At 49.1% G+C, this 22,379-nt stretch overlaps 3 protein-coding genes across 5 annotated transcripts; 1 reads left to right on the top strand and 2 right to left on the bottom strand.

Moving 5' to 3' along the window:
• Positions 1-323: 323 nt before the first annotated feature.
• On the bottom strand, positions 324-8,032 carry tnk2a (tyrosine kinase, non-receptor, 2a). 2 transcript variants are annotated; one of them, XM_062480099.1, is made up of 21 exons: positions 7,644-8,032; positions 7,378-7,483; positions 6,386-6,589; positions 6,045-6,213; positions 5,866-5,936; positions 5,529-5,741; positions 4,973-5,122; positions 4,729-4,824; positions 4,469-4,650; positions 4,037-4,163; positions 3,766-3,912; positions 3,522-3,616; positions 3,227-3,421; positions 2,916-3,007; positions 2,749-2,793; positions 2,389-2,618; positions 2,009-2,212; positions 1,145-1,900; positions 893-988; positions 644-765; positions 324-466 (listed from the first exon to the last, which is right to left on the bottom strand). In XM_062480099.1, the coding sequence occupies exons 3-21, from the start codon at positions 6,482-6,484 to the stop codon at positions 460-462; spliced, it is 3,096 nt and encodes a 1,031-aa protein (XP_062336083.1). In that variant the 5' UTR covers positions 6,485-6,589; positions 7,378-7,483; positions 7,644-8,032; the 3' UTR covers positions 324-459. The 2 variants fall into 2 exon arrangements, with proteins under 2 accessions (XP_062336083.1, XP_062336082.1); XM_062480098.1 differs by having other exon boundaries at positions 2,380-2,618; positions 5,529-5,762.
• A 402-nt stretch (positions 8,033-8,434) lies between these two features.
• Positions 8,435-17,005, bottom strand: tfr1b (transferrin receptor 1b). Of its 2 annotated transcripts, none has more exons than XM_062479442.1 (19): positions 16,910-17,005; positions 15,498-15,550; positions 15,183-15,399; positions 14,902-15,094; positions 14,683-14,820; positions 14,503-14,590; positions 14,242-14,364; positions 13,209-13,304; positions 12,872-13,011; positions 12,507-12,679; positions 12,220-12,339; positions 12,020-12,105; positions 11,851-11,914; positions 11,697-11,764; positions 11,536-11,609; positions 11,333-11,423; positions 10,987-11,214; positions 10,721-10,855; positions 8,435-10,430 (listed from the first exon to the last, which is right to left on the bottom strand). In XM_062479442.1, the coding sequence occupies exons 2-19, from the start codon at positions 15,540-15,542 to the stop codon at positions 10,218-10,220; spliced, it is 2,292 nt and encodes a 763-aa protein (XP_062335426.1). In that variant the 5' UTR covers positions 15,543-15,550; positions 16,910-17,005; the 3' UTR covers positions 8,435-10,217. The 2 variants fall into 2 exon arrangements, with proteins under 2 accessions (XP_062335426.1, XP_062335427.1); XM_062479443.1 differs by having other exon boundaries at positions 15,498-15,546; positions 16,910-16,986.
• Positions 17,006-17,979: 974 nt separating this feature from the next.
• On the top strand, positions 17,980-21,643 carry LOC134034649 (holocytochrome c-type synthase-like). Its single transcript, XM_062479138.1, has 7 exons — positions 17,980-18,127; positions 18,889-19,036; positions 19,219-19,376; positions 19,613-19,761; positions 19,994-20,113; positions 20,365-20,451; positions 20,720-21,643. The coding sequence occupies exons 2-7, from the start codon at positions 18,913-18,915 to the stop codon at positions 20,916-20,918; spliced, it is 837 nt and encodes a 278-aa protein (XP_062335122.1). The 5' UTR covers positions 17,980-18,127; positions 18,889-18,912; the 3' UTR covers positions 20,919-21,643.
• The last annotated feature ends 736 nt before the right edge of the window (positions 21,644-22,379 follow it).

The following is a 22,379-nucleotide window of genomic DNA, read 5'->3' on the forward strand; positions in this document are numbered from 1 at the left end:
TGTCAAGTCCAGGGTGTTCAGGGTAACCTGTGAATGTTTCAGTAGTTGGCTGCAGTAAGTAAGGCAGGGAGCATGCGTGTGCTACGAGCACACAGAGCCAGGGGGGCAGGACCACACAGAGCCAGGGGGGCAGGACCACACAGAGCCAGGGGGGCAGGACCACACAGAGCCAGGGGGGCAGGTCCACACAGAGCCAGGGGGGCAGGACTACACAGAGCCAGGGGGGCAGGACCACACAGAGCCAGGGGGGCAGGTCCACACAGAGCCAGGGGGGCAGGACCACACAGAGCCAGGGGGGCAGGTCCACACAGAGCCAGGGGGGCAGGACTACACAGAGCCAGGGGGGCAGGTCCACACAGAGCCAGGGGGGCAGGACCACACAGAGCCAGGGGGGCAGGTCCTGGGGTCCACGGGAAGCCTGGATGGTGCAGGGAAGGGTGCAGCTCTGGTCCTCTGTCTTCATTGCCTGAGAAAGAGCGGAAGGGGACAGAGAGATGAAGACAGAGAGATGGAGGGAGGGAGGGAGGGAGGGAGAGAAAGAGCGATGGAGGTGAGACCAGAGAAGGAAAAAGAGAGATTAAAGATAGTTAGGGCAGCCCAAGGATAGACGTGTGTGTTTGTGTTTATGTTGGTGTGTTTGTACCTGTTCCGGCTGTATGACTCCAGTACAAGGGTGCTGGCCTGTTCCAGGTTCCACTGGCAACCTTCTAGAACCTCCTGACACTCCAGCCGTGAACGCAGGCCCAGACGAAACAGCTGCTGAACCTACGACAGAGACGTGCTCGCGACTGACTGGTCATGACTGGAGCCTGTGAGGTGTAGTGCTTTTACAACTCATGGACTGCTGCATAGGTGTGTGTGTGTGTGTGTGTGGATGTGTGTGTGTGTGTACCTTTAGATGACACACGGCCTGGGGGATATTTCCATTGTGGCTCTGAAGGGCAGCTTCACACTCCTCCACTGTAACACCATGTACCGCATCCTGCACCTGCACACACACACACACAAACACACACAGGTACACACGTACACATCCACATGCACACAAATGCAGTTATGCACACATGTGAATAACGATGCCATCCCATGAATAGACACCTGTTTATTCATTTCTACACCACACTGGAACTAGCGCCTCTGTCACCTCTGCGATGCTGTGTTGCATGCTAGGAGCTGTAGTCCTTCCATTGTTGTTGTTGTAGGAGGAGTTGGGCTTGGTGCTGCCTGGCTGCTGGTGCATCATGGGCTTGACGGCAGCCATGTTTGCTCCGTACCTCTCCAGGTAGGCGGGGCGATCTGGCAGAGGGGAGGGGACTGAACTCTGAGAGCCATCAATCAACATCGACAGGCCCCGGCCTTCTGAGAAGGGGTCCAATGAGGAGCTTGGGGGAGGGGCCACCGTGAGTCTGGAGGACAGAGAGGCGGGCGGTGGAGAGGAAGAGGGGGGGGAGGAGGACAGGAGGGAGCTGAGGGGGCCGACACAGCAGAGGCTAGCCCTCTGACGGGGGGAGATGGAGAGGGGGGGAGGAGGGATGGAGAGAGGCGAGGAGGACTGGGGCGAGACAGAGAAGGGGGGCACCAGGGGGAGAGGGGAGGAGGAGCGGGAAGCGGGCTGGGAGAGGGCGTGGTCTCGGGGCGGTATCTGAGGGGGCGTGTTCTCCCTGTCGCCCAGGGAGATGGAGCTGGTGCGCGGGTGCGGCCAGGCCTGGGGCGTGATCTTGGAGGGGCGCATGGGGGGCACAGGGGTGCGGGGTGGGAGGACGGGTCTGTCGTCATAGGAGGAGGAGTAGGATGTCGGGGGCAGGTAGATCTGTCTGTGGGGGGCGGCGGGGGCCAGGGGGAGGGGGGAGGAGGGGAGGGAGCGTCCGGTCGCCATGGGAACCTGCAGCTTCACCATCACCTGCGGGCCAGCCAAATAAGAGAGTTAAAACACCAACCCTGCCTCCAGATTAGTGATTAGTGATCGTAAAAGAGTGTGTGTGTGTGTGTGTGTGTGTGCACGCCCCACCTCTCTCTGTAGCTCCTGGAACAGATCAGCTGACTGAGACTCGTATCTCCCCTCTCCTGTGGCGCTGGGCAGAGCCAGCGTATCCCCAGCCAATCCCGTGTTGATGGACCGCACTTCATGGTCCTCTGATTGGTCTTGGTCTTCCTGCGCAACCTCGTCATAGGCAGGTAGTGGGAGGGGCCAGTCCAGGATGGAGGGAGTGTCCTAAAGAGAGAAAATACTGCTAATGTTTCTATAATACCTTTGGATACAATAATAACAATTTAAAAAAAGATTCATTTAGCAGACGCCTTAATCCAAAGCAATGTACAGTGCAGCAGGGGATTTGAACCAGGAACCTCTTGTGCTCTAACCACTGAGCTACACCCCACCTTCCTCACATGAAGGGTGTCTTGGTCCAGTGGGTGTGTCTCCGTGAGCGGCGAGGGCGTTGCCGAGCTGAAGCTGTCGTCGGTGAAGTCGATGAGCGAGACCTCGCTACGGGCTGACCTCACGCCTGGCCCCTCCCAGGGGCGGAGCTTCAGGCCCAGGGACACGCCCAGCCTCTTCAGCCCTGACGAGGCGCCGGAGTCTTCATCATCATCGTCCAGCACAGAGTCATAGAAGGGTTCTACACACACACACACACACACAGAGACACACACACACACACAAGCAGAAACATACACATTCAAAATATTCCAGATCCTTCTAAATGAATCAGCAGCTGTATTAAAGGGAAGCTAGCGTAGGAGACTCACTCTTCAGCAGCATAGCAGGCTGTGGAGGACGAGGGGGTGGCTGCTCTGGGGGGGGTGCAGAGGGAGAGAGAGTTTTACACAATAAGACCCTGCAAGTATATCTGTGTGTTGGAGAGCAGAAGTGTTTGCGTGTGTGTGTGTGTGTCTGTATTGGGCAGAAAACTCACTCTTGGCACGGTTGGGGAGTTTAGTGGGCCTGACTGCGCAGGGCCCCATTCCCAGGATATCAGGAGGGTCCATGGGGTTTCCCAGGTACAGGCTGTGGGGGGGGGGGGAAGGGGGGAAGGAGGGAAGGGGAGGTGTACAGTCAAACACTGACCCACACAAACAGTACCTCTGTCAGAAACACACACAGAATGTTCTGGGCTGAAACACAGCCAGAGATAATACACCACTGCCCTCTAGTGGTGAGACGCAGCAACTGTAGGTGGATGGTGAGTAGGTCATACAGTAAGGGTTGTGTGTGTGTGTGTCTTACCTGTCTATGCGGTCGGCGTGCCCCCAGCTCCGGTGTGGGTCGGTGTCTCCGTGGCCGGTGTGTATGAAGGAGTGTTTGAGCGGCTTGCTGATGTCACGAGCCGACAGGCCGGCCACGGAGGTCACCACATGACGAGGGAACTGACCAACCAGCAGAGTCCGGCTGTCCTGACCCCTCCACCAGTAGTGCTCCGCTCTGAGGGAGAGGAACAGCAGGGGAGGATGTGTATACGTGCACACGCACGCACATACACAAACGGAAAAACACGCAAGCACACACGCAAGCACACACTGACCTCCCCTCGATGATGGTGAGGACGTCGTTCACGTTGATCTGGAGTTTATCCGGCTCGTCGAAATCCTGCAGCGCTCGCATTTCCGTGGGCATGTTCTATGAGCAGTGACATCCAGCATTAGGAGAGACCACAAAACCTACACTTTTGCCACCTAATAAACCAGAGGAACAAATAACATGGTGTCCAGTTTCCATCCAGGTCTCCTCCACCAGTGGGACCCCAGGCTGCCCCTCTCCCCTCCTACCTCCAGGAGGAAGTCTCTCAGGGCGGTGAAGGTGGGTCTGTCCTCTGGCTTGGGGCTCCAGCACTGCAGCATGACGTTGTACACATCCTGGGGACAGTCAGCTGGTTTCCTCAGCCTCTCCGCCTCCACATCCACCTTGTGGAGGATCTACACACACACACACACACAATTTCACAGGTGAGATCATGTCAACCTAATATGTGTGGAGGTGTGTGTGTGTGTGTTTATAGGTAGTAATGTGTGTGTGTGTGTGTGTGGGGGGGGGGGGTACCTGGGTGCCGTTGAGGCCCAGCCAGGGCTCCTGGCCGTGGGTAAACATCTCCCACAGAGTCACTCCGAACATCCAGGTGTCTGAGGCATGGGAGAAGGTCCGGGTCTTCAATGACTCTGGTGCACACCTACGAAGGGGGAGGTGGGGCGGGGAGGGGGAGGGGGGAAGTGAACAGTTTGGAAGTGAAGTGTGACAGGAAAGGTAGGGAGACCGCCAGAGAGAGAGAGAGAGAGAGGAAGACATGCAGCAAAGGGCCCAGGCTAGACTCAAACCCAGGTCACTGCGGTAAGGCCTCAGCCTACATGGTGCGTGCACTTATCCAGAGAGCTACCGCTGCACCCCACACACAGGCATAATAACACACACACACACACACACACACACACACACACACACACACACACACACACACACACACACACACACACTGACCAGGCGAAGGGGACCTTGTGGCTCTCCTCCATCACGTATGTGTCTGTGTGTGTGGGCAGCGCCCTCATCAGGCCAAAGTCTCCGATCTTCACCGTGTCATTGGTCGACAGCAGGACGTTCCTGGCAGCCAGGTCTCTGTGCAGGAAACGCTTCTGTTCCAAGTAGGACATCCCACAAGCCACCTACACACACACACATACACAATTAGAGATTTCCATAGTATGGATTATTACTGTCAGGGTGATTCCGTGCTGGTGTACCTGCACAGCGTAGCCACACAGAGAGGAGATCAGGATGTGTCCTTGGCGTTTCCTGAGACGGTCCAACAGAGATCCCAGAGGAGCCAGCTCTGTCACCTGGAACACACACGCATACACACACACGCAAACAATGTCATTGTATGAAACTGTAGGTAACAATTGTGATGTCTCATGCGGTATGTGTGTTGCTGCGTGTGTGTGTGCGTACATGTGTACATGTGTGTGTGACCTCAGCGACTCTCACCATCTTCATGGGCTGTGTGAGGACCACCCCGTACAGACGGATGAGGTTCTGGTGGCTGAGAGAGTGCATGGCATTCACCTCCCGGATGAAGTCATCCAGCCCCTCAGAGTCCAGCATGCCACCCTTCAAACACTTCACTGCCACTGACAACTAGAGGGGTGGGGGGGGAGAGATCAAAGGGGGGAGAGAGTAGTTGAAAGGGGGAGGGAAAGATTGAAGGGGGAGGGAGTGGAAGGAAGAGGGGAGATAGTGGGAGAGGGGAGAGATAGATTGAAAAGAGAGAAAGAAAGAGGAAGAGGGGAGAGGAGAGATTGGAAGGAGAGAGAGAGAGAGAGAGAGAGAGAGAGAGAGAGAGAGAGAGAGAGAGAGAGAGAGAGAACAAATGGATGGATGTGTGTGAGTCTGAGAGGACAGTAGGCTAACAGATAATGCTAACTCAATTGCAGAGTAACCAGGGAGGAAGACAATACACACATTGTAGAGACGGGCCTCTGGTCTGCCCCCACTCTATTTCGCTCCCTCTATCCCCCTCCTCCCCTCCCTCTCTCTCTCTCACCACTCGTCCGTTGGGGCCGGTCCACTCTCCTCTCTTCACCACCCCAAATGTCCCGTCTCCCAGTCGCTCAAACATCTGAAGCTCCGCCTCCCTGATCAGACAGGTCAGTGCTGCCCCGGGCGGCGAGGCGTCAGTGGGCAGGGCGGGGGAGGATGAGGCCCCATGGGGGAGGGACTGCTGGAGGTCAGCATCGGGTCGTTTCCCTGGAAACACCTGTTGGCCCAGACATAGAGACTACAGCTGAGAGTGATTCCACCTCAGACACACACACAGAGACTGAGTGGGCGGAGGTGTGTGTGTGTGTGTGTGTCTGTCCACACAGAAAGTAGTGCTGTACCTTGCTCATCCAGGACTTGCGTTTATAGAGAGCTCTCCTCCTTTTGACTGCCTCCCACAGCCTCCTCTGGCCTAAAACACACACACACACACACCACACACACCAACAAATATTTGAGCAATAAAGAGATGGATAAACGTATGACCCAAGGACACACACACACAGTCCCAGGCACACACCTGGGCGCCCCATGCCGATCTTCTCCAGGTCTTCGTTCTTGACGTAGTCAAAGTGGGAGAGCCGAGTGACATTGAGCTCGTCACGGAGACGCAGGAAGTACTGCTGCAGCTGCACGTCTGCCAGCAGCTCCACCAGCCACTCTGTCCCCTCCTCGGCCTGCATCTGCATCTACACACCCGCACACACACACACACACACACAGGAGTGCATACACATAACCGCAAGCACACACACACCCAAAACAAAGAAGCAAAGACGATAAGACAAAAGCGTCCCTGAAACCCCTCCCCGCCCTCTGTATGCGGTCGACGAAGCACAGACACAACAGCCAGGTGTTTACCATCTTGCCTGCCCCTCCCTCTGTTCTCTCTCTCTCTCTCTCCTCGTCCTCCTCTTCTCTGGCATAGGGAAGGCGCTGGTACTCACAGCCCTCTCCCATATCTGCTCTTCAGACGCGTCCTCCAGTCTCTAGCGGAGGCGTCTGCTCTGTGTTCCTCTGCTCCTTGTCTAGTTTGATAATCTTCTCTCTGCCTCCCGACCTTCTCTGCTCAATCGATACGCACACACGTACATGCGCGCACACACACACGTACACACATACCCACCCTAAGCACAAGACATCAGACACCACACACTCTGGCACCGTACCTTTCTATCAGCCAAGCTATCTTTAACCTCGCTCTCTCTCCCTCTCCCTCCCTATTTGCTGACTCACCCTTCTGTAAAACACAGGACACCTCCACACCTCCCTCATTCTCTCCATCCCCATCCCTCGCTCTTTCTACTCTGATTCAGAGCTTCCTACTCCTTCATCCACTGTTAAATTATTCAACATCCTCCAGAGAGGGAGGGAGGGAGAGAGAGAGAGATGGAGAGACAATAACGACATTCTGAGAGTTACAGAAAGACAGATGGACAGAAAAAGACATGGATGCTATCTCAGCTCATCTGCCAGGTAACCATGACAACCATGCAAATAGTTGCTCCCAAACGCAACATGATGGGGAGGGGGGGGGGGCGCGGCTGGGAGCTGATTTTTATGGAGGCTGAGATGCATGTGTGTGTGTGTGTGTGTTGTGGGGAGACAGTGTTCTTTCCTCTCTGTATCTTTATTGAGGGCAGCCTGAATGCAGGCGCCTAAATATAGCCTCTATTCACCAGCATCCTGGCTGTCCCTACCTCATCACTTCCTGAACCCTGCTCTCAGTCCAGTACACCTCTCAGTAGCACCCCTACCTGGCATCTCCCCTCACTCGGGCCTGGTGTCTGTGTGATGACTTCAGGCCATGTTCTCTATGGGAGACCAGAGAGGACGTTCTACTGAGGACTTACCAGGATGTTGCTGGACCAGCCAGGGATTAGAGATGTGGTCAAGAGGGAGCAGGGTTACTGGAGGTCACCTCCTAGACGCCATGACAGCCTGAAGAGATATAGGAGACTGGAGGGGGTTGGGGTAAAATGAGGCGGAGATAGAAAAATAAAGGAAGGGGGGGGGGGGGGTGTACAAAGAGAGAACATGTCTTAGCAGAAAGCGCCATACTAAAGGACACGCACATACACACACAATCTGTCACTTGAACCAAATCAGATTAGCCCACCTGGTCGTGCAGCAAAACAAACCGCGCACCCTGCTTCTCGTGTTGTTAAAACATATTTTACGTATAGTAATTTAAACCGTCAACTAGAATACCTCATTTGTCGCATATACCATCTCTAAATTAGACCACCGTTAACATCGTTAGTCGCACAGCAATAAGGTTCCCGTGAATCACGACTGACGGGAGAACAGCACAGCAATCCGGTCAAAGGCTTGGACGCTCATAGAGACCTCTGCTCATCTTTTTATTCCTAGTCCAAATCTTTAGTTTTGTTGCCGTTAATATGAATTCTCAGGAACATGAGAATTAATTCAGTTCGGTCTGTTATTCTCCCTGTCCGGGGTAATTCCGGGACGATTCCCTGCGCGTGCTGGGTTTGTGGCGTCACTACTCTGTGCGTAGTCTTTTCTTAAAGTGCACGCAAATGAGCATCTGCATCCATACGCTTTTTATCCATAGTAGCCTATAGCACTACTTCTATTTTTTACCATTAAACATTTTAAACCAAGATTGCCAAGGTAGCATTCATGTCTATCAATTTAAGTACGGTGTTGGATCAAAATGTAACATCAATGAACAAACCAGAACTACTATATAATATCCTACACATTTCATTTGCAATAGGCTACATTTAACTTACTCTCCTTGCTCTGACGAATGATTCTGTATTTCAGTGGTCCACAATTAATCTACGATGTGCAATTTCCATACCAGTTACCACTGCTTTGGCATTCTGACTGCAAAATCGCGCCCTCCAACTACCAAGTGCAGTAATCACACATACAACCCAGTGCGCTAAGCCAAAAGTGAGTTTATTCCAGAAAGACATGGATAATTTTAAGCAAACATTAGCCTACTAAATACGTGACAACTAAATGCGTGATATTGAACACATTTAATCGATCAACAAACTGAATCGCCAAATATAACTAAATTGATTAAGAAATCATACATCAGTTGAAGTATTGAATCATGCAACAATTGTAGCAACAGCAACCGAGTTTTTTGTGGGGGATAAAAACTAACTAAGGTGCGCTTCACTAGCCTACAGATTTGTGTCATTACTGTACCAAGGGTAAACACAATAACATGCAGTAAAACTATACCCGTGTAGGCCTATAGCAAAAGTAGCTGTGGGGAATGTTCAGCAGTTAACACAGTACAGTTGGTTTAACAAAGAGTCGTTTCTCTGTCTATAGAGTACAAGTTACAAACACAAGGTAGGCCGAGTGTGTTATGAATTAACCCAAGCTTCCTGACTTCGAGGTTGTAAATAAGAAAAGAAAGCAATCATGAGAGAAAGAAGCATGTGACAAATCAAATAGTAACCCAAAAACATTTCTGAACATGAATACTAGATTTCTAGTGAAAAGATTACAACAAACAGCAGAAAAAGATTGTAGACTTACACACAAAATAACTCTGGGAAACACTGTTCCCGATAACTTACTCCACCCTTCAGTGAAATATGAGAGGCACTGCTCCCGATACACACACACACACACACTGGTAGGCAAAAACTACCTTCAACGCTTGACATTATGGAAGACACTGCCCCCGATAATGATTTTAATTATGGAAGACACTGCTCCCGATAATGATTTTGATTATGGAAGACACTGCTCCCGATAATGATTTTGATTATGGAAGACACTGCTCCCGATAATGATTTTAATTATGGAAGACACTGCTCCCGATAATTCTTAAGATCAGAAATATAAACTGCTCCAAAAGTGCAACAGAAATGGCTCTCAGAATTCAATTGAACCTAAACAAATCGAATTATTTAGAGGGTTTTAAGAGTTTGTCGTTTTTTTGCAGCATGTGCCGTTAGCTTGTCCAAAATCCTGTTGTTTATCAACCTACTACCATTAATTAATCATGAGATTATTTTCTTTAAATTCCTTAGTCTTTAATGTAACTTTAAGGTTGATAATTTATGAGCATGCATTTTACAGCATGCTCCAGTTGACCAATATATTTCTCAATCACATATCCATAGCAGCCTCTGGTAGTAGTAGCATAAAAGGAGAGTATTTCTGTAGCAGATGCTGCTGTTGGATCAAACAGTATAACTGTCATAATTATGGAAGACACTGCTCCCGATAACTTGAGTCAAAAAACAAACATCACATTTATAGTGAACACTGCCACTGATAAATAAATACAAAACATAAATAAAAAAGTTCTCAGTGCAAGATGGCTTCGAGGTCATCTCTATGGTAACGGCCAAGGCTTTTGGTTGGTTGGGGATTGGGGTAAAGAGCTAGAAGGAGATGAGGTACCAGTGGCTGACACCACAGGTACTTCATCTCCTGCCAGGTCTTACAGGGAACCAGAGAGGGGGGCAGAGCCCGCTGAAGCCACAACTCTCTATTTTCTGCTCTTCACCTCTCGGTGGTGGTAGGCTTCTGATAGCTTGTGCTCAATTGAGGCTTCTCCCCAGACGACAAACATGGTTATCCTAGACAGAACTTTTCACACGCACACACTGGTTCTCTTACACACACACACACACACACACACGGTTTTCTTACACCCACGCTTCTCTCAGAGACAACCATCCACACACACTCAGATCTCGTTGTCCAGCTCCCAGACGTCTCCGACCAGGCCGTTGGCGCAGCCCTGCAGCGTCCAGGTGGCGAGGGCCAGCTGGGTGTGGAGCTCGTCGGGGTCGCTGAGCGCCCCCAGGGAGCCCAGGGTGTGCGGCCCGAGGCCAAACACCACGTGGCGGAAGGGAACCTGGACGGGCGACACGTACGGAGAGAGCAGGCTCTGCTCCACCTGTGGAGGTCGTAGAGAGAATATGAGACGATGTATGAGTGAGAACATACGAAAAGAAGGCATATGGGAGAGATATTATGGTCCAAATCTTGTAACTGTTCTGGTCTTTTCCATTATTAATACAACAGAAGCAGGCTTTTCCCCATCCACCCACCGGCCCAAATGGCTAGCAAATGTTGTAACCCTTGTTTTATTGGGGGCTGGTGAGTGAACAAAAATCTACCGCTGGTGGCTGCTGCTGCTAATGCTGAGCCAGCTCACAGCCGGCAGGCAGGCACTCTGTGTCTTACGGTCATGATCCTCTCGTTGAGAAAGCGGCAGGCCTCCGCGTCGTTGAGGTCGGTGTTGAGGACGTCTGCCTGGAGCCGTCTCACAGCTCTGGAGTAGGAGCCGGACGCAAACGCCAGCCAATTACCAGACAGGCTCTGGGACGCCCCCGTGGGAAACCAATCAGAACCGTTACACGACCTCCCAACCCCAACACGGTTTGAGACCGTTACCCGACTTCAACCCCCCCCCCCCCCCCCCCCCGGCTGTTCCCGGATGCGGACGTCACCTGTGTGGCGTTGAACAGCTGGCGCCTGAGAGAGTGCACCGATTTGCCCAAGGTGGTCCCGTAGCCGGCCACGTCTAGACGCAGGATGTGGTCGTGCACCAATTGGAGAGCCAGCTGGCCTGCGAGTTGCCCCGCCCCTACTGCCATGGTGCTGAGGCGATGGTTGGTCGCACGATCCAGGTTCTCTTTGTTGTCCAGGAATGTGTTGGAGTAAGGGTAATCTTTAGCCTTGTACACACACACACACGAGAAAGGTTTCAAGGTTAGAATTCAGAGATAGTCACACAGACAGTATTGCTTGCGTAAACACGTCACTATGGTGTTTTAAGAGTGGGCGTGGACTTACCCCCTCTGAGAAGAAGCTGAAGGACAGGGAGGGGATTCCAGAGAAGGCCAGGAAAGGATAGGCACAATCTCCCAGCTGCATTGGCCTCAGGCTGGGGACACACACACACCACAGTCAGTCTACACAGCCACAACATGCTCCGGTTTGTTTTTACGACTGGGTGTGGATCACGAATGGGGGGGAGAGCCCACAGGAGTACTCACACGTTGGTCTGTAAGCTGTCCCCAGCCACGTCTTCATACAGACTCTTCTTCTTTGAACCAATGGGATTCTTCACCTAGACAGACAATGGCAAACAAACAAACAAAAAAATCACACACACACCATCCAACCCTAAAACAGCCCATCCAGAACAGCGGTGTACCTTCTTCATGGTGCTCTCCAGCAGAGTGTGGAGCAGGGGGCTGGCAGAAGCCCTGAAAGCCCCAGTGCCTGTGGATCACACATACAAACAAACGTGAACTCAAAGCTTCAGAACTGTATTTGAACGCGTGCATGCGTTATTGTGTTACACCCACCGGTGACAGCTCCATCCAAGCTGACGTAGGTTAAAGCCTTTTTGTTGAGAGAAGACAAGTAGCCCTGGAATACGAACAGAGCAACAATCACACACTCGCATCTCCTGAAAGACTGCCCGCAAAAATTGAGCCCACCCCAAAAAATGAGGCTGCAGGATGTAGTTCCTACCTCCAACCACTCGGTGGCGCCAACACTGCCGTAGTCTCCTCCGCTCCAGCTGGCAAACAGCAGGCTCCTCCGGGGCCTGAAGCCTCCTGCACAGACACGCAGACATCAGGGGCTCTGGGTACATGTGAACTGTGTAGATATGACAGTGTGTGTGTGTATGTGTGTGTGCGCGCGTGTGAGAGAGAGAGAGGGAGTGTTACCGTGTTCCACCATCTCAAACACAGCCCTGGCCAGCTCCATCAGCAGAGTGGTTCCCACGGTGGCCTTGGCATAACCAGGACCCCAGGAATCCCTCTGTGCCCCCAACACCACATACTGATCTGAAACACACAAACACAGAGATGAAAACAATGTTGTACAGATCCCATGTATCTGCGGTGAGGGCCAGCGCTCTCTCACACACACACACACACACACACACACACACACACACACACACACACACACACACACACACACACACACACACACACACACACACACACACCTGGGTCAGTGAAACCCTTGATGATCCCGAACACGTTGTGCAGCTCTTTGGTGACCAGCACGTTGTTCACCTCCACCGTGGCGCTCTCGCCGTCGCTGGCCCCGCCCAGTCTGTAGGTCACGCTCGGGAGTCTGCCCGTAAAAAAGCTGGGAGCCTCTGCCCCTCCCATCCTCCTGGAGCACGGAAAAAGAAACAGAGAGACAGAGAGAGAACGGAACAGAGAAAGAGAGGCTGTTAGCAAATCAGCACTCACGCATAAAGCATTGCGTGTGCTTTAGGATATTGGTTTTCATATCTGTGTGTCTTTGGGAGTGTGCGTGTGATTCTACGTAGTGCATGTTGTGTGTGTGCGTGTGTGTTCTTACTTGAGGATCTGGGCTGCTGTCTGGGCAGTGATGGTCTGGGCAGGTATGGAGGGCAGGCCGGAGGAGCGCGTAGGGGGGAACTGAGTGTGGTTAAAGGAGGGGAACCCAGGGGTGTAGGGGTCACCGGAGCCCAGGTGGACCTGCAGAGAGCACAGGAGAGAACACACACACACACACACACACACAACACTGACTTCAGCACTCAGAACGGGCCGCTGACCATGCAGCAAGTGGGGCAAGGCCACGTTCGTTCAGGCGATAGTGCTGTAACTACATTGGCGGATGCTGGTGTGATGCATGTGTGTGTGATGCATGTGTGTGTGTGTGCTGTACTCACGTGTCCGTACAGCTCAGTGGTGTCTTGGTAGTCGTAGTCCTGTGGGTCTGGGTAGATCAGAACAGCAGAGGCTCCGAGCTCAGCAACGCTGGCCACCTGACACAGGAAGACAGCTCAGCAAGGCCCAGGAAACCTGCCATGTCATCGCTACACAGATACAGGATATAGCCACTGGTGCGTGTATATGGGAGGGAGGGCGCGCACACACACACACACACACACAGTGACGGCCTCCTCCTCCTCGGCCGTTAAGTGGATACACCCTAAGAGGATGTCGGAAGCAGAGGAGGCCCTTTCCTTTTCCACAGCAGGCTTTTGTTTTGAGTTGTGGCAAACCTTTGACTTCTGTTACTACACCCTTTAACACTACTCACCATCATGATTCACTCACACTCACATGTATACCACTGACCTACTGACTTACATACCTCATCGTTGGTTATACATTACATTTACATTTATTCATTTAGCAGACGCTTTTATCCAAAGCGACTTCCAAGAGAGAGCTTTACAAAGTGCATAGGCCACTGATCAAACAACGAGATAGCCACAAAACATTGCGAGTAGCCAAAACATGAAGCACACATTGTGAACAACCAAAGTAAGTGCCAAAGGGAAGAACCATAAGAGCATATAGTTAAACAAGTTACAATTAAACAACATGAACTGCTATAAGTGCAAGTGTACCTGTGAAAAAAGAAAAAAAACAAAGACAAGCAACAATAATAAAAAACAATATATCACAGCGAGTACAAACTATTTTAAATCAGTTACCACTAACCACAAGAGCACAAGAGCAACAAGTCTCTGAGCAAGAGTCATTGTGATCCTTGAGGAAACTAACATCGGGTCAAGCGAACCATTCCTAAGTACCGTTGTACTCCCGGAACAATGTTATGTTATATATTAATGTTATATATTATTATTCCTTTAACCGATGAATAAAGACCACAGCAGATGGTACTCTCGCGAATTTGCCCCTTTTTTCTGTCGCGACCACTGAGCCGGTTTCGTGAAACACACACACACACACCTGCTCTGCAAAGTTGAGACGACCAGCGCGGAGCAACACCACTTTGTTCTTCAGCTCCACGTTCTGATTCTGCAGCTCCTGCAGGTCCTCTCTGCGTCCGTAGTTAGCATACACCACCTGGCCCTGCACACACACACACACACACACACACACACACACACACACACACACACACACAACCGCTCAGTCACAAATCAAATATGTAGAGTATCAGAAAATATATGTTTCCAGTAGGATGGCCCACACAGACTAGTGACTCACCTTGACAGTTCCACGAGCACTATAGGCCAGGTAACCAGTAGGCTGGCCCACCTCCTCAGAGCCAATCAGAACACGGTTTGGCTGCGTGCTGTAGAAGAGCGGATGTCAGGAGAGGGAAGACAAGTAATTTAACACTGAGAAAGAGAGAGCAAAGTAGTGCGTGTTTGTGTGTGTGTGTACCTGTTCTGAGTCTGCAGCTGTACATAGTGGATGTCAGTCCAGGGGTTCATCTGCAGACTCTTAAATCCCTCAAAGACTCGGTTTCCAAGAACACGGTCTCCATCACTTCCTGCTTCATGATCGTCCCTCGCAAACTCACTGTGGATGAAGGAGACTCGGTTGTCCAATGGAGGATGACAAAAAAAAATACAAAAGAGCATTCTAATGGCGTGTGCGTACCTTAGTCTCTTGTCAAAGGCCTCTGGGTTGAGTTTCTGCCCCAGCAAGTTATTGATGTCACTCCAATCTAGAGACTTCTCCACAACTTCCTCCTCGCCACCTTCAGTCTCTTCAGTCTCCACTCCCAGTTTAGGGTCACAGCTCACCAGAGGCCTCTGTGGGGAGCGATGGCTCACGTAGCCAATCAGGTACCCTGAAACCGAGACAAACACAGGGATTGGTCAATACGCAGAGAAAGAAATATAACCTTTCAGTTAAGGGATGGCAGTTGCAATGGCTACCAATGACGAAGATCAGCAGGGTTCCGAGGGCCAGGTAGCACACGTTGCGGTACTTGTCCCGGGGCGGCGCCCTGTACGAGGGCGAGCCGTGCGATTCGTCCATTGAGTCGGGGACATGGTCATTTTCGATCCCGTCGCTGGACAGCTTGACCTCGACGTGGGGCCCTCCCTCCTCCTCGGACTGCAGGGTGAACCTACTGTAACGCTCGCTGTTGAACTGGGAGAGAGAGACAGTACGTAGTGAAGGCCAAACTGTAACCCACACTCACATCTACAGATGTGTCACATACATCATACACACATATGAAATCTCACCATTTTGGTCAGTGCGGACCTCGCTTGATTAATTCTTGCCGTCATAGCTCTGGCTTGGAAAAAGAAAGTCAAGGGAAGATTGAGAACAACAGAACAGATTGCAAATAATTGTATTCATATATATATATATATATTATTTTTACTGTGACCCTGAGTTTAGACAGAGCAGCCATTCAGACTACCTCAGGGCTTGTGGCATTTACTCAACAAACCAGTTTTAGTGCAAGTCACAACCAGTGTGCATCTTTTGTAACTCTGGTTTCAAAATAGGAAATTCAATAGTCAAGGAAACCAGACCGCCAACACACTTGGGCAAGGTCACTGAACCTACCCACATGTCATTGAGGTGATCTTTCTAGCACACAGTTATCTCCTTCCAACACCTACATTACATCCTAAATGCACACACAAGCTTTCTTATCATTCCTCCAGCTCAAAATAGACCTTGAGATGTCACAACACACAGATAAACTGTACTTATCACACACTAGCTAGACACCATCCAAATCAGCATGACCTTTCAGTGGTGATGATGACCTCAAATCCAGCCAAATATCCCACTTCAAACAGCACACATATCTCTCTCTCTCACACACACAGGGCTACCAGGAAGAGGAAACTGAGAATCATGTTTTACTGCCACTTACATCCACAGCTAACCGCTGCCAGACACAACCAGGAAATACTCAGTATTTTCATCTAATAATGATTAGTTCTGAATAGACTAAGATAACGAAGGGAGGGAAATAATATTACATTGAATTGTTGAGGGCAGTACGTTTATTCTTGGTTCACCAATGCCAGAAAACAAACTCACACATCAAGTGAAAAAGCCACAAATAGAAAGTTCTGGAACTCTAATGCAAGATACAATACCAAGTCTTCTGCTTTCCTCACACTGAACAAATGTGTGTGGAGAATGCACAATATAGGCAATTAGTTACTACTAGCTACAGTTGCTAAATTAGCAGTTAACTGTCAAGGTCAGATGTCTCTTCCGGTCACAGACTTGTCTACCTACGTGGGATTAGAACACCACGCCACCCCAGATAGCTAGCAGAGGACAGTGACGGAACTATCAAGCTAATTGTCCCATACATACACATATATTGAACATCTCGTGTCAATATACCGCAATCAAACATGCAGAGTCAGGTGAGAGCTTTTTACAGATAAATAAGGGGAAATCAGTATTTGGACACGTAACGACTAACGTTAATGATAGCTAGCCAATCCTGCCTGACTAGGCTAGCAGCATCCAGCGTCCCGTCGTTTGCTCTAATTCAACTGTCTAGTTTACATTACAGCGCGGAATGCAAGTAGCTCAAACTGTAACCACATACGATAACGTCTATTCAGTAAAGCTGTAATCTTCAAAAAGATAACGGAGGTTCATAAAAATGTTATCTCACCTCTCCGGCACTCTTTATACCCTCGGTCCCCCTAGTGCAGTATCCTTGCGCTCAACCACACGTGGTGCCGTTGGCCGGTAGTTCCGGTTTTACAGTCAATGCAGCCTAAGCACGTAGGCACATTTTGATACCACGCCTCTTCAGTGTTATGTCATTCCGAGGCATGAGCAGCAAAAAGCTTTTCACTTCGATGCACAACATGGGCCAAAAGTGACCAGGCTCCAGACGAGTTTTTATTTGCAATAATTGCAATTACATTTGAAGATATATGAAAGACTAGTTGGTGAACAGTTTTTATTATGCACATGGAAACCTGTTTTGAACCAAACAATAAACATTTGGAAACTGACCTTACAGCATCTTAAGGAGATGCATAACCTTAGTATCAGACACCCTTTTTTCCTTCAAAAAACCTGTGGCCAGTGGTGGTCCTCTGATCTCAGTAGGGGGAGGTCTGTTTTGAGGGAAGCTAACTGGCCGCGATGGCTCTTTTGGTTCATAGAAGCATGAGAAGCATAACATTAACTATTTAAACAAGACCTTCAGAATGATCTTTAATGTTTATTTTCCCATTTGCTTCTGCATTAAAGCAAAGGAAGAAAGGGCGTTATCAGAGCCTGTTTAAGGAAAGCCTGGCCACTCCCTATTAAGCCCCACCGAATTTTGTTGCAGTTCCACAAGAGTTCCACTGGGAGTGATCGCGGTCGAGTGCAGAATGAATACAATGTGTATGACGTCAATGACATTTTAAAAGGCTTTTTAGAACAGAAAGGCGACTTTAAAAAAATCTATCACCCAGCGGTGTGTTTTTTTGCCTCCTCTTTCGAATTCAGAATTCAAATTACTAGACAAAAAATTATATCCTGAGAAAAGTGTATTTTGGGGATTTTGCATTCATTCTGCACTCGACCGTTAGCGCCCTCATATGGAACTAGAGTGGAACTGCAACCAGTTCAGAACCCGGAAGTTTCCCGAGAGTGGCAGTTCTCTCCATAGACATATTAAAGAACTTCTTTATTATGTCTTTATTATGTCTATGGTTCTCTCTATATTAGACATTCTCTGGCGTTATGCTGTGTGTGTAAAACGAAAACGTCTCCGTCACAAGTTACGTACTAAACGTCAATACGTAACTAACCCTTGCGCAGTGCACTGTGGGAAGTGTCCTGCACGTTGACTTTGGGGAAGCAGTGAAGCACTGGTGATTTCTAAGTTAAGGTCAGTTTATTTGATGTTACTTTTTGTTATACATCTTGTTTTGCTGTAATAGGAGCAACGTACATCTTGTAAATTATATTATAGTTTGTGTTTTCCTGTATTAGATAACCCTATTGAAATAAATGATGGTTAATGCCAGCTAGCTCGATCGTTTTCAAGCTAACGCTTGAAGGTGGTTGTATGATTACTAAGTAACTATAGGCTAGTAGCTAAGTATGGTAGCTATCTAGCTTATGGGGGGACAGTGTATTTATATTTGTATGTATTTTATTGGTTGTCTTAGGTAGACTCTGATGTAGCTAAATAGCTAACTCCTTTTTTCCATACAATGACAATGTGTCTATCTAGCTAGCGCGCTGGTGGTACATTACTCATATAAACATTATCCCTTGTCAATTTTAAAGAAGAAACCGAAATTAAGATATTTGTAGTTTGAGCGTGGTAAGAGCAGTTTACACGCTGTTACCACGTTTTATTAATTTCTATTGTATAGGCCATATTAATATTTGATGAACTTTTCACAAAACAATAAAAGCGCAATTGGGACGCACATTTTGACACCTTGTCTACCTAGCGTGTGACTGAGAGGAGTAGGGGTGGCTATAATAATAAACCCTACAAATGTATACAAATGGTGAGACAGCCATAGCTACATAATAAAGATTCTATTAACAATCTATTTGGCTAGGTATGACCTCGTACTTTGTAATACCAGTAGTCCAACTAGCTTGGCTAAACGTCTTTCTGTCACTGGTGTTTAGCTTGGACAAGGCTGGCGAGTCAGGATGGGAGCCACTATGTCTAGTCCAACACCCACCGTCCAGGCGGAGGCTGTGATGGTGCCCCCTTCTTTCAGCGTGGGGGTCGCCCCTCCCCAGGGCTGCCCCATGCACCAGGAGACCGTCAAAGGTGGGAGACAGCTCGATACAATATCGAGCTGAATGGTTTGTCTGTTCAAACGGAATTATGTTCTGAAAAAAAGCGGTGTGGTCTTTGCCTATTTATGTCCTTCCTTTCCCCTTGTACCTCGTCACTCTATCTCATTGAACACGACTGAGCTCAGACTGACCAGGTTGTTCCTCCTCCCTCAGTGGCGCCCCCTGCAGAGTGCCCCATGCACCAGGCAGCAGAGGAGAAGCAGCCAGCAGCTCCAGCAGCCCCGCCTCACCAGGACAGGGCCTACGAGTTTGTGGAGTGTCCTATGAGGGCCGCAGCCGGCGCCAAGAGTGACATCGACCCCACTAACATGGTAGGTTACACAACAGATGTGGGACAGTCCGAAAACACGCGTCTTCTGAAGTAGACCCCTCATCTAGACATGCTGGAAAGTAGTGCTTCTCGAAGTGAAAGAGTAATCTTAGCCAACACAAACAATGCTAGTGTTATAAACCATGGTTTTTCTTTAAAAATGAATATCCACTTAAGGTTGCAGAAATCAAAATAAAGTACTTGGTTCTTATGTCTGCCATGGTTTGTGTTTGGCAGATGCCACCTCCTAACCAGATACCAGCCCCAGACCAGCCCTTCGCTCTGCCCCAGGCCAGGCAGGAGTCTAAGATACCCCGCGCCGGGTCGGAGAAGAACTGGGTCTACCCCTCCGAACAGATGTTCTGGAACGCCATGCTGCGCAAGGGGTAAGTCTCAGTTGTAGTGACAGTAGGACAACTGCTCAAAATTGTAACTTTAAGATTTTGACAACCAGATTTTACCATCTCGATCAAGATGGTAAAAGCAGGTGGGTTGGCCTGGTTTACAGTAACGGCCTCATGTCAGAACCGTTTTGAATCCTCCTGTTCCTCTTGTAGGTGTAATAATATAACACTATTTTTCCAGAGTCTGGAATTTCATTGCCTATTTCTCCTGCAGGTGGCGCTGGAGAGAGGATGACCTAGGTCCTCAGGACATGTCAAACATCATCAAGATCCACAACCAGAACAACGAGCAGGCCTGGCAGGAGATCCTCAAGTGGGAGGCCCTTCATGCCCAGTAAGACTCCACTCCTGTGGACAGTGGCTGAACCCTACACCCCCTCCCTATGCACTAACACCTGAGGGAATTAGCACGTAGAGGCAGACTGGGGAAATAAGTCTGTCTACTGCTTTCATATATTCAGATATAGAGGAGCTGGATAACCCTGACTAAGTCCATACCGTCATTTATCAAATTGTATTTCCCATATTATGAATGATTCATTATTCATATGATTCACTCCCTAACCTGTGTTTCATTCCTTGCAGGGAATGTCCTTGTGGCCCCTCCCTGAAGAGATTCGGAGGCAAAGCCAAGGAGTTCTCCCCGAGAGCTCGCATGCGTCACTGGATGGGGTGAGGCCTGTGCTCCAGCACCTCCACAAACATTGTCAACCATTTCATGTGTTGTCAGTAGATGGCGTCACATGGCCAGGGACTGTAGAAAAAGGAAGATCAAAGTATGTCCTTTTAAGTGTTTTTAACTCGTAAATACTCAGAGTAAAAATACTTTTATTGACAGTATAGGTAACGTAATTTTGGAACTGAATGTTTTTAAGGTCTCCCAAGCACCTTTTGATTGTACGCCCCCCCCCCCCCCCTGCCCCCGCCCACGTGGTCGTAGATATGAGTTACCTTTCGACCGCCACGACTGGATCGTGGATCGCTGTGGGAAGGAGGTGCGTTACGTTATCGACTACTACGACGGCGAGATCAACAAGGACACCTATGAGTTCTCCATCCTGGACGTCCGTCCCGCCTTCGACTCCATGGATGCCGTCTGGGACCGGATGAAAGTGGCCTGGTGGCGGTGGACCTCCTAGACGCGCGCTCGGCACGTTGGCACAGGATGAGGACTTTTGGTGACGACGCCCTCTGTCGGAGACACCGCGTTTCAATACGAAGATCTACGTGTCACCTGTCTGCTGTACTCGCATTGTATGTCATTACTCTCACAAGCAGTAGCAGCTTGACAATTCTAATCATATTGATTTCTGTGTGCCAGGTGCTCTAGGTGCTTTCTGGAGTGCAGGTGAGCGTGTGTGTGTGTGACCATGCTTGTTTAAGGATAGCTGGAGGAGAGACAGTTTTCTGGGTCCATAACCCCACCTGGGTCACTTGTCTGCCCCTGTCAACGAGTGGATATAGAATTGAACAGTCTGTGTGATTGATTTAATGAAACCTCCTTGCCCCTGAAATGAAAGCTGTGACGAATTGCATCCAGTTGAAATGTGATCATTGATTGGACCCCAGGTCTGGTTCTGTTGTCTCTGTATGATGTCAGGAGGGTAGAGCTCAGTGGGTAGAGCATAAGGATTGCAGATCAAGGGGTCAAAGCTAAATTAAGACATTATTAGTGTTATTATTGCGCAGAACTGCTTTGTTCAAAAAGTGAGGATTGCGGGTGTGTTCGTTTCAGCCTAGATAGTTCCCCTCTCCCCTTTTCCCTATTTTTTATATTGGTCAGTGTGTGCTGTGCTAAGGTTTGGTCAAACGGTGAAGATTTAAGTTAAATACATTTTTGTGATAAAGAACTCACTATACACTATCAGTCTGGCATGATCAAATAATACAAATGTATTCAACAAGGATATTATCCCACACAAGACCCTGAAATCGAGTTATGGAATGTACTCATACTGCAGAAGAACTAAAGTCAAGTCGCTAACTTTGTACATGCAGAGATCGGAGTAGACTTCTGTTATATGGCTCAACTGTAATCCATCGTACCTTTTTTAGTTTCACCTGCTTTCTACTTGGTCTTCATTTACGATCTATTTGCTGATGTTACTGCCTCGGTTGTAGTGCTGTAAGCTTTTCCAGAAGCTGATTATTTATTATGTTAGTGAAGATGACATCTCCGTGTGTGTACAGTAATCTGATACTTCTGTCCCCAAATAAACATTCGGGGGGAAATATTTGATTCACATATGAATCGCGATTCACTCTTCTAGCGATTCACATCGATTCACAAATTTCAAAAATAGATTTTTATTTTATGTAAGCATATAATAAATAGACATTTTATTAAAGGTTTGAGGTACCAAAATATTCCCAACCCTAATAGACGATAAGCTGTACATTTCTGTTTAATATTTAACTGTGTTGCAGAAATAAATAAGTCTATTCAAGAAAAGTCTACTTATCGTCACTGTAATTCGGGAACGAGTTCTTAGAAATCCTTCAGCAAACTTTCACTTTTGTAAATATGATTATAAGGCGTATTCTGTTTTATAACTTGGCATTTCCAGGTACCCAACTGTCCCACCAGGAAAGGCTCAACC

Source organism: Osmerus eperlanus, chromosome 15, assembly GCF_963692335.1.
Source record: "Osmerus eperlanus chromosome 15, fOsmEpe2.1, whole genome shotgun sequence".
NCBI lineage: Eukaryota > Metazoa > Chordata > Actinopteri > Osmeriformes > Osmeridae > Osmerus > Osmerus eperlanus.

Bases quoted from the DNA above. Each gene is read 5' to 3' on its own strand.
- tfr1b (XM_062479442.1), bottom strand. From the start codon at position 15,542: ATGACGGCAAGAATTAATCAAGCGAGGTCCGCACTGACCAAAATG. The intron at 15,400-15,497 runs GTGAGATTTCAT...TCTCTCTCCCAG, and splicing joins GGTCCGCACTGACCAAAATG to TTCAACAGCGAGCGTTACAG. The intron at 12,106-12,219 runs GTAACACTCCCT...GTGTCTGTGCAG, and splicing joins GTTTGAGATGGTGGAACACG to GAGGCTTCAGGCCCCGGAGG.
- LOC134034649 (XM_062479138.1), top strand. From the start codon at position 18,913: ATGGGAGCCACTATGTCTAGTCCAACACCCACCGTCCAGGCGGAGGCT. The intron at 19,377-19,612 runs GTAGGTTACACA...TGTGTTTGGCAG, and splicing joins ACATCGACCCCACTAACATG to ATGCCACCTCCTAACCAGAT. The intron at 20,114-20,364 runs GTAAGACTCCAC...CATTCCTTGCAG, and splicing joins TGGGAGGCCCTTCATGCCCA to GGAATGTCCTTGTGGCCCCT.
- tnk2a (XM_062480098.1), bottom strand. From the start codon at position 6,484: ATGGGAGAGGGCTGTGAGTACCAGCGCCTTCCCTATGCCAGAGAAGAG. The intron at 4,825-4,972 runs GTGAGAGTCGCT...TGTGTGTTCCAG, and splicing joins TCACACAGCCCATGAAGATG to GTGACAGAGCTGGCTCCTCT. The intron at 766-892 runs GTACACACACAC...TCTCTGTCGTAG, and splicing joins AGGCCGTGTGTCATCTAAAG to GTTCAGCAGCTGTTTCGTCT.